The sequence below is a fragment of the Somniosus microcephalus genome, chromosome 1, assembly GCF_052327205.1.
Source record: "Somniosus microcephalus isolate GS21.2 chromosome 1, FLI_Smic_1.0, whole genome shotgun sequence".
Lineage (NCBI taxonomy): Eukaryota > Metazoa > Chordata > Chondrichthyes > Squaliformes > Somniosidae > Somniosus > Somniosus microcephalus.
The window spans coordinates 322,905,338-322,916,509 of NC_140987.1; the positions used below are offsets into that span (position 1 = coordinate 322,905,338).

Consider the following 11,172-nt stretch of genomic DNA (forward strand, 5'->3'; position numbering starts at 1 on the left):
CATGGTTGACAGTGTCGAAGGCCTTTGTGAGATCAAAGAAGGCCAAGTACCGTGGTTGGTGCTGTTCCCTGCATATTTCTTGTAATTGACGTACGGTGAAGGTCATGCCCATTGTGCCCCTTAGTGGGCGGAATCCACATTGCGACTCTGGGAGGAGCTCTTTGGCCACTGGGAGAAGGCGACTGAGGAGGATTCTTGCGATGACTTTCCCTGTGACAGACAGCAGGGAAACTCCTCTGTTTCTTTCTTGAAGATGGTCATAATTATAGCAACTCTGAGATCCCCTGGTATGCTCTCCTCCTTCCAGATAAGAGAAATGAGTTCATGAATTCGCACCAGTAGTGCTTCTCCGCCATGTTTTAGTGCCTTGGCAGGGATTCCATCTGCTCCTGAGGCCTTGTTGTTTTTCAGTTGTCGGATGGCCTTTTCAACCTCATGCCGGGCTGGTGTTGTGCTGAGATGGTGGCGGGTAGCATGCTGCAGGATGGAGTTGGGGACACTCATGTCGAAGACAGATTCTCAGTTAAGGAGAACTTTGAGGTGCTCCTTCCAGTGGGCACTGACTGCCTCTCTGTCCTATATGAGTACCTCTCCGTTCTTGGCCCGCAGTGGGGTAGGACCTTGGGTTCTTGGGCCTTAGATGGTTTTGACTGCGCTAAAGAATCCACGTACATCGTGGTTGTCGGCTAGCTGCTGGATCTCCTGCGCTTTCTCCACTCACCATCTGTTCTTATCGTTGCCCAGGAGCTCAGACATTTCGACATTGACATCACTGCCCTAAGTGAGACCTGGCGGGCAGGAGAAGGCCAGCTCAAGGTGGCTACACCTTCTTCTGGAAAGGCAAACCTGAAGAAGAATGCTGCCTCCATGGGGTAGGTTTCACCATAAAAAATTAACTAGTTGGGCATCTCAGAGACTCTCCTAGCGGTATAAACGAGTGCCTCATGACTCTTCGGCTCACCCTAGCCCGGAACCAGTGCGCTACGGTCATCAATGTGTATGCCCCAACACTGGAAGCCACAGACGAGGCCAAAGAGGAATTCTACTCCAGCCTCAAACAATCCCTGTTCCAAGTCCCAACGGGCGACAAGCTGATCCTCCTTGGAGACTTTAACGCCAGAGTTGGAAAGGACACAGACCTCTGGGGATGTGTGATCGGCAGAGTGGGGGTAGGGAAAGCCAACTCCTCCTGTCGAAATGCTTAACATGGCCTTGTCATAACCAACACCTTGTTCCGTCAGAAAGACAAGTACAAGGCTTCATGGCAGCACCCTCGCTCCAAGCACTGGCATTTGCTGGACTACGTCATCATCCAAGCGAGTGACCGCAAGGACGTCTGCATCACCTGCGCCATGACAGGAGCTGACGACTGCTGGACAGACCACCGCCTAATCCGCTCTGTCATCTCCATCAATGTAGCCCCAAACTGGGTGATAAACTACAACAGACAAACCCTGAATTCAGAATTTCCAGTCACTGCTGAACCTATTCTGTTTACAGTAAAAATATCTGAAGCTCGGCCCCAGTTGAAGGTTGTGTGAAGTGTTTGCAGTGAGCTGGTCTGTTGCTGTCTCTGTATTGACTCTAACTTCACCTACAGTGAGTAATTTCCACTTCCTGCCGCTTGTTACACACCCCTCCCCCAGTCCCATAAAAGGCCCGCCCTTTGACATATCCTTCAGATTCAGTTTCACTTCTGAGTTTCATTTTCACAGAAGCCTCTTGCAGCTGCCGAACCCTCAGGAAAACATCCTATTTTCAGGAGTTTGTGTTTCAAACACATCCAGAACCTGAAGAGAAACAGAAATTGCAGGCAGTGAAGGAACTACACAATGTAAGTACCACCATCTCCACCCTTGTCTTGCTGGTAGGACCCGCTGCAGGTCTCTGTGTGTTGAATGTCTGTGAGCTGCAAGATTATAACTATCAGGAAAAGGACGAACAGGCTGGGGCTCCTTTCTCTTGAAAAGAGAAGGCTGGGGGGTGACCTAACAGAGTTTTTTAAATTATGAAAGGTTTTGATAGAGTAGATACAGAGAGAGTGTTTCTACTTGTGGGGCAGAGCAAAACTAAAGGCCATCAATATAAAATAGTCACCAAGCAACCAAATAGGGAATTCAGAAGAAACTTCCTTTACCCAGAGAGTGGTGAGAATGTGGAACTCGCGACCACAAGGACTGGTTGTAGCAAATAACGTAGTAAAACATCCCAGGTGCTTGACAGGTGTATTATAAGACAACAAATTTGACACCAAGCCACATAAGGAGAAATTAGGGCAGGTGACCAAAAACTTGGTCGAAGAGGTAGGTTTGGAGGAGCATCTTAAAGGAGGAAAGAGAGGCGAAGAGGTTTAGGCAGGGAATTCCAGAGCTTAGGGCCTAGGCAACAGAAGGTACGGCCACCAAAGGTTGAGCGATTATAATCAGGGATGCTCAAGAGGGCAGAATTAGTGGCGCACAGTTATCTTGGGGGACTGTGGGGCTGGAAGAGATTACAGAGATAGGGAGGGGCGAGGCCATGGAGGCCTGAAAGGCCACCCGTGACTGCAGTGAAAGTCAGACACAAAACCTTGTCGACAGAAGTCAGAAATCAGGTGTAGAAGGCAAAAAATACGCTGAGGTTAACCAGCAGCCTGAAGGAACAAAGTAGCAACTAACCTGTATATAGTGGATGAGCGAAATAACAACAGAAAATGCTGGAAAAACTCAGCAGGCCAGGCGACATCCGTGGAGAGAAAATAGAGTCAACGTTTTGGGTGAAAGCCCCTTTGTCAAGACTAAAGAAGCACAGGAAATGAAATGGATTAAGAGGCCAGGCTGGGAGAGAACAAAAGAGAAGAAGAGACATTAAGAGGTATTCAAAACGAGACGAGATGGTGATCGGACTAGTGGAGACAAAAGACGGCTCTAGATTAGGTGTGAACTGTGCTGGCAGAATGAGAGACAGCTGCCATGTGGGAAAGAGAAGAAAAAAAAGAAAGAGGGGGGGGGAAAGGCCAAAACAAAGGTGTGGATAAAAAATATAAGTAAAAATGTAATGGGGGCCAAGGATATGATCTGAAATTGTTGAACTCAATATTGAGTCCGGAAGGCTGTAAAGTGCCTAATCGGAAGATGAAGTGCTGTTCCTCGAGTTTACGGCGAGCTTCCGTGGAACAATGCAGGAGGCCGAGGACGGTGAGGTCCGAGTGGGAATGGGGCGTTGCATTGTTCCACGGAAGCTCACCGTAAACTCGAGGAACAGCACCTCATCTTCCGATTAGGCACTTTACAGCCTTCCGGACTCAATATCGAGTTCAACAATTTCAGATCATAACCTCGGCCCCTATTACATTTTTACTTATATTTTTTATCCACACCTTTGTTTTGGCATTTCCCCCCCCCCCTTTCTTTTTATTTCTTCTCTCTCTCACATGGCAGCTGTCTCTCATTCTGCCAGTGCACTTCACACATAATCTAGAGCCGTCTTTTGTCTCCGCTAGTCCGATCACCATCTCGTCTCGTTTTGAATACCTCTTAATGTCTCTTCTCTTTTGTTCTCTCCCAGCCTGGCCTCTTAATCCATTTCATTTCCTGTGCTTCTTTAGTCTTGACAAAGGAGTTTTCACCCGAAACGTTGACTCTGTTTTCTCTCCACGGATGTTGCCTGGCCTGCTGAGTTTTTCCAGCATTTTGTGTTGTTATTTCGGATTTCCAGCATTTGCAGTGTTTTGCTATCGTATAGTGGATGAGCGCTGTAAATTGGGTCCTTTTAGCACCACGAGTTGCTGAGCGAGTTTCTCACGTGGCGAGTCAGGTGCTGGGACAGCCCAATTTCACAGAAGCTTGGGACACTTATTTAAATATGTAAATGAGGTTTTTAAATGACTAAGGCATGTCTTTGGATGCCTTTAGAGGAACCCCATCCAATCAGATTGAGAAAACAGGCACCCTGTGCTGGGTGTAGATTTCTTAGTGCTTTTGATTTGGAGACTTTTAAACATGGGAATGGGTTTCTGTGTTTGTCTGAGACTCAACTGACCACAAAACTCATTGGATTTCATGGAGGAGGAAGGAGGGAATCTGGAGAGATCCGATGGCAGCAGGTGTGGATTGTCCAAACCCACCATTCGACATTGAACCATCTCTGCTTGCCCAGACACAGCTATCTGGCAGTGACAGGAGAACTGCCTCCATGGTCTCAGGTTCAGTAGAGAGGAGGCTCCAGAGGCTGTACTATTTACCTACAATGAATATTGAATCTGCTTCCACTGCCCTTTCAGGCAGTGCATTCCAGATCACAACAACTTGTTGCATTAAAACATTTCTTCTCATCTCCACTCTGGTTCTTTTGCTGATTATCTTAAATCTGTGTCCTCTGGTTACTGACTCTCCTACCACTGGAAACTTGAACCCACAACACTATGACTCAGAGGAGGGAATGCTACTAACTGAGCCATGGCTGACATCGGAAAGGTAAAGGTAGCCTGGAAAGATGACTGCTGAGACCAAGGCTACGTCCTCCAGCCATGATGAATGGTATGCTTGAAGCAGCCAGGCACAGAAGCAAAGCAGTGATGCAATGAGGCCCACACAGTCACTAGCCTCATTGTAGAACACAACCCACATGGAACACGCTAGCTCAAGGCAGTGCTTCACAGTCCCTGAAAAAAAAGGGGGCACCTTAGAGTAGTTATCAGAATGGTAACTTGGAGCCTTAGAGGATGCACCAGATTTAATAGAATGGTACCAGGGATGAGGGACTTCAGTTATGTGGAGAGACTGGAGACTGGGATTATTCTCCTTAGAGCAGAGAAGGTTAAGGGGAGATTTAATAGACTTGTTCAAAATGATGAGGGATTTTGATAGAGTAGATTGGGAGAAACTGTTTCCAGTGGTAGGAGAGTCAGTAACCAGAGGACACAGATTTAAGATAATCAGCAAAAGAACCAGAGGGGAGATGAGAAGAAATGTTTTAATGCAACAAGTGATCTGGAATGCACTGCCTGAAAGGGCGGTGGAAGCAGATTCAATATTCATTTTCAAAAGGGAATTGGATCTACACTTGAAAAGGAAAAACTTTGCAGGGTTATGGGGAAAGAGCCGGGGAGTGGGACTAATTGGACAGCTCTTTCAAAGAGCCGGCACAGGCACGATGGACCGAATGGCCTCCTCCTGTGTTGTCTGACACTATGAATGGTGTGCTTGGTATGGTTCTTACTCTATCATTATTATGCAAAGCTACACTGCAACGGTTGACTTTTATTGATATTATAAATTGTTTAAATTATATTTGCGAATAAAGAATTTGGCTGCACTGCTGTAAGAAATGAATGTGCGACTCTTGTATCAGACGGATAGCACTGCTTATCTCCAGCACCTGCATGTTCATTCAGTTCAGTATATAAATGTTTCATTCCATGAATCTTTATACAACTTTTAACTTCACTCCCCATTCTATCCGTATTAAGAGATGCGGACCTGTTGGCAATTAATTCTTTGATTTCAGTGCATGTAAGCAGGCAGTGGGTTGTGTCCATGGGTGAGGGGCTGCCGGTAGAGAGAGTCTCCCCCTAAAATCACTGCTGCTTCTGCCAGTGTTCTGCTACAACCTTAATCTTTCACTCCATTCACACAACCTCCTCTCAGACACGCCTGTGAGCAATGATTTCAGTCTGTGTGATTATCCCAATTGAGTTGGGTTTTTCCACGACTGGCCTTTAACAAGTACTAAACGCTCTTTATTTTGGGTGGACTAACTTTAGCCAGTGGAGTTTAACATGGCAGCAAGATGGAACAGTAAAAATGGAAGTCCCAACACATTTTATACCAGCCTTGTCCAATGACTTATTCAATCCACCTTTCTGCTAAACTTTGCCACGTACAGTAACATGGGCCCAGATGACATCCTCCTAAAGAGATGAAACTTCTCAAACATTCCTGAGCTCATGTGTAACATATGTGCATTGATGCTATTTTCAGAGATCAAATGGCCCAGTCTACACTCTCCAAGTTCTTCACTGCAGAGGAGAGCAGGAACCTGCAATCTATGTATAACAATGGTGAATTGGAAGCAGTGATTCTTCAGATAAAGAGTAAGTCAGACAACTTAGACAACATGCAGCTCAACATCGCAGTGGTGGGTGATGTGGGCTCAGGGAAATCCACCTTCATCAATGCTATGAGCGGTCTTCGGAGCAAAGATCAGGGAGCTGCTCCAACTGGGAATGAAGAAACCGGGATGGAGCCAACCAGATATCCCTATCGAGCTCTGCCTAATGTTCAATTCTGGGATCTTCCAGGAACAAATTCCTTTGGTTTTGAAATAAATAATTACCTAAAGAAGGTGAAATTTGAAAGCTATGACTTTTTCATCATTGTGTCCCAGTCACGATTCAGAGAGAATGATGCAGAGCTTGCCAAAAAGGTTCAAGAACAGGGCAAAAAGTTCTACTATGTCCGGTCCAAAATAGACAATGATGCCCATGCACTGAGGATGCAAGGTGCCGACTATAGTGAAGGGCGGAGGACAATCCTCAGGGACAGTGTCAGCAACTTCCAAAGTGTTGGAGTTACACCACCAGCCATTTTTCTGATCTCGAGTTTTGACCTGGACAAATATGACTTTCCTGACTTAAAGTCCACTCTGGTCAGTAATCTCCCGAGTATAAAATCAAATGTTTTCTCACTCTCACTCCCAAAGATTATGCTGGAAATTATAGAAGCCAAAGTAAGGATGTTGAAGAGGAGAGTCTGGCTGATGGCCGTTCTCGCTGGAGCATTGGGTGCAGTGCCAGTGCCAGGGTTTTCTTTCATTACTGGCATTGGGTTGACAGTTACTTGTCTGATATACCTCCAGAAACAGGTGGGACTCAATGACAAGTCTCTGCAAAGCCTGGCCAGCAAAGTCAGTAAGCCCACTTCAGCTCTGAAAACGGAAATGAATCGTCGATTGCCAAGCATGATACCACCAGTATTTACCAGGGTGCTGTTGGGTATCCCTATTATCACCTGCATGATAGCTGGGGTCAACCGCAGCTTCAGTCCGTTGACCCTCTCTATCTTTGGGACAGTGTCGTCCTTTGCGTTTACCTACAAGTTACTGAGGGATTCACTAAAAGACCGTTTGGAAGCTTTACAGCAGCTGGCCAAGAGTGCACTTCGATCAGATTGACAAGATCTCCTGTATGTCACGCCTATCAACATTACTCCTGAGTTTGTAGAGACTGTAGTGATGTTTGAACTGGAATGTGACAGATTAACCTGCATTAAAAGGCATGCCAAACTCATTTTCAATGGTGGGCCTGATCGGATAGCCAGGCACTTGTTATAAGTAAAAGTTATTAAAGTAGACATAGATGGAGATAAACTATTGATGCTTGCATTTAGATGTTATTTCCTGTTTACTGCTGCTCCCTGATAACTGCACCTCTTAGCTTGAACCATTGTAGCAATATTTGGAGCAAATTTACTGGGCTGAGGTCTGTCTTGGATAAAGGCATGAGCTCCACTTGTCACTACATAACTTAGTGCCCCAACCATTAATCCTGGAAGTGAATTCCACAGTGTTGTGGAGTATTTTAAACCAACACTCGACACAAGGTTTTAGATCGATAGTCAAGTTGTCTTTATTGCACCGGTGGGGAAACAGCCTGCTCTGTCTTAGCCAGACCTTTCCAAATTGTTACAGAAAACACTACATTTTTATACATTACAATAAGCATGGCCACCTCATGTTAAATTCATTCCTGCCACCTGATTGGATCTTGGCCCATATGCACCTTCACGGATTGGCTACAAATCTTAATATAAACATGTATAAGCTGCCTCCGCAATCAATCACTCAAACTGCTGAATGCTAATTAAAAGATACCTTGGAATGTGATCTAGGTAATAAAGTTCTTACAGGCAGTTGAAATGCTGGACATCCTGTTTCCATTTAATTGTTTTATATCTCTCCAAAGGTCAGCTATCTTTGCCCGCATCTTTATGGATGTGGTCTTTCATGTTAGTCCCTGTCTTCCTTACACCTTCAATGAAACTGCCAGCGATGTCAGTTTAACTCTTTCCCCACTGCAATCCCCCTTTTGGTACTTGGCCCTTGCCCAAGTTAAACCACATGTATAAGCATCGCTGTGCCTCCTGCCCCATGCGGTGATCAGGTGCTGGTTCGGGAGGCCCTGCATACCCATCATGTTTAGAGCAACCTTGTGTTCTCCAGCTTTTTCCGACTCGCTTTAGCTCTTTGTTTGGTCCGTTTCCTTTTACAAGCGGTGCATGCTGCTATTCCCCATCCTATAGCCATGACTAACTGTACTATCACTAATATATGAGAAATGATGCGGATCCATGGGTGTATGTTGACATTCATTCCCCAATCCCACAGCTTCTCATACCACGGGACTTCCTGTAGCTCTACCTCTATGTCCTTTTCTAATTCCCCAAGATTCCTTTGCAACACTATGTATTGTTTCACCATCTTACTTAAATCCTCTTTCATTTCTTGCAGATCCTCTTGCAGGCGGGGTATTGGGGCCCCTACCGGATCTTCATAATTAACCAACTCGTCCTTTAGACTATCTGGCACATTTAGTTTTATCTCCTCCCTTGAATGTACATACACCAATCTGGTGTGTCCAATTGTCACAGGGATCTTTGGCGTAAAGCAGAAGTTAGGCATTGTGATTGCACATACAAGGTTACTATATTGGTACTCAGTCTCTGTGGTGGCTATACAATACTCCCCTTCGCCTCTATTTCTCGACCGAGTGTGATGATGATCAATGTGATCATTCCAACACACACCCCTCTGTCTTATTATAGCCGCACTCATCCTTAGGGCCTTCTACCGGATGTGGGCATATCGTAAGCGTGCCTTTCCCGTGGCATCCGTTTAGGAAGACTCCTCTCACAGTACCATTGTTTCTGATGGCATAGGTATCAATTGGATAGTATTGGAGGTATGTCTCACCCCTCACTATGCCTATGTTTGTTACCTGGTACTGTGGGTATGGAGTCATGTCTAGTCCCACCACTGGTATCAGAGGTACCATGCCTATCATTGCTGTCACTTCTGCTTTACATTTTTGTATCACTGGATATACTCTGGTCATCCCTTTGAGGATACAAGCACTCAGAGGGCCTGGATTATGGCTCAGGCTGTTAATCCAGTCTGGTACCTCGCCTCGCTGTATCTGTGCCAGATTATGTTTTAACTGTCTGGTAATCCATTGGCCATAGGCATGACATTAGCCTCTCTCAACCCCGTCTTTTGCCTGTTCCTCATCACTATGGTTTAGTTTGTTGATAATGCTAGCATGGTCCTCTATAACCTTGATTCCCTCGAGCAATTTCCTTATCGTATGTCCTCCCAACTCTGATCCTTGTCGAACCAAACCAGTTTCCTTCTCTAAAATCTGTTGTATTACCCTTTGTAGTTGTTCCACTCTACTTTGGACTCCTTGTATATCTAGGGCATTAATGACTGATGTCCCCGTGTTTATTCCCGTGAGTATATCAGTTCCTAAGCTCCTCTTAATCCTTTGGTGGAATGCAGCATGTCTCCTAAAATTAGTAGCCCCTGTTGCATCAGCAGCTTGGTTAATTACATTATTTATCATATATGCATACAATTCTCTAGTTTTCGTAAACCTTTCACAATATCCTGGCCATTGTAACATGGTTAATTTCATTAGCACCGGTACAATTTCGTGTCTCACGTTACCATACAATTGTTCTCCCTCGGTAAATAATACTAGTCCATTCATAGGTCCAGGTTTCATATCTGGACATTGTAGCATCCTCGGTTCACTTGCCGCTTCTTTCTGTGTATTAGGACATGGTGCTTCTTCATCATGTACTTGTCGTGTAATGTGGGATGTCCCTTCACTTATTTCGTGATGCAGCAGTAATCCTACCTTCATGGTGAAGTTTCCCTGTAAATTACGCAGAAGCCTGGTCGTCACCAGAGGTTAGTTTATCTCCGGTGTTTATTCCATTGTTCCTGTGGGATTTAAGATCAGATGGGTTATTGCTGTATCATTTTAATTGGTCCAATGTTTCCATCTACCCTTTCCCCTCATATCTATACATGCACACGTATCGCTGGTCATGATAACCTCAAATGGTCCAGTCCATCTAGGTGAGAATCCCGATCTTTCTGTCAATATTTTAAAAGATACCTGCTCGCCCACCTTGGGTAGGGGCTCTGAGGCCCCCTGCTTTTGTGTATTTTTATCTCTGATGTCTTGTTGCTCTTTAACTTCTTGTTTGAGCTCTTTCAATTGATTATCCAATGTTTGTACGTAATTCCTAATTTTATCTTTTAAGTGTCCTAGTCCCTCACTACCAGATGCTACTCCTTCCGGCAGACACATTGCTCGTCCAGTCATGAGTTTGTATGGTGTCAGTCCGGTCACCCTGTTTGGGGTGGCTCTCAGCCTCATCAGGATACACGGATGGACATCCACCCATCCCTGTCCGGTTTCGGCTATGGCCTTGCTGAAGGCTGTTTTCAGGGTTCTGTTCATTCGCTCTACCACGCCTGAACTTTGCGGATGATAGAGGATATGGAACTTCTGCCTTACTCCCAGTAACTTACAAGCTTCTTTCATTACCTTTCCTGTAAAGTGGGTACCTTGATCTGAATCTATTTGCAACGGGACCCCCATCTCGGTATCACGTCGTATGCAAATACTCGGGCCACAGTCTGAGCACTGCAGTCTCTGGTAGGGAATGATTCTACCCACCTTGTAAACTGGTCTATGATCACTAAACAGTATTTCTTCCCTCTACTGTTAGGTAGGGGTCCAGTAAAGTCTATCTGGAGGTTTTCCCAGGGGCCTTTGGGTCGTGGCTGGTGGGTCATTCTAACCTTTATGGGCCTACCTGGGTTGTGTTGTCCACAGATGATGCAGCATCTGCAGTATCTTGCCACATCTTGTCCCCTTCCACTCCACCACCAATCTATACTTAGCCTACCTATCATGCCATTCCACCCCCATGGTCTGGCTCATGGTATATTTTCAACAACTTCTCCTGAATACAGCGAGGGGCTACCACTCTATGATCCTTTTTCCATATTCCATCTCTACCTCTGGCTGCGCCTCTTTTTGTCCACTGCTCCTGCTCCTCCATTTCGGTCTTCTCTTGGATTCTTTTAATGTTCACTTCCTCTGCTGTTATTCTACCTGCC

General features: G+C 45.5%; 1 protein-coding gene across 1 annotated transcript; it reads left to right on the forward strand.

Annotated features, from left to right (window-relative positions):
* The first annotated feature begins 1,671 nt into the window (after positions 1-1,671).
* On the forward strand, positions 1,672-7,868 carry LOC147124890 (interferon-gamma-inducible GTPase 10-like). The gene is made up of 2 exons (XM_085994284.1): positions 1,672-1,834; positions 5,961-7,868. The coding sequence occupies exon 2, from the start codon at positions 5,968-5,970 to the stop codon at positions 7,150-7,152; it is 1,185 nt and encodes a 394-aa protein (XP_085850410.1). The 5' UTR covers positions 1,672-1,834; positions 5,961-5,967; the 3' UTR covers positions 7,153-7,868.
* The last annotated feature ends 3,304 nt before the right edge of the window (positions 7,869-11,172 follow it).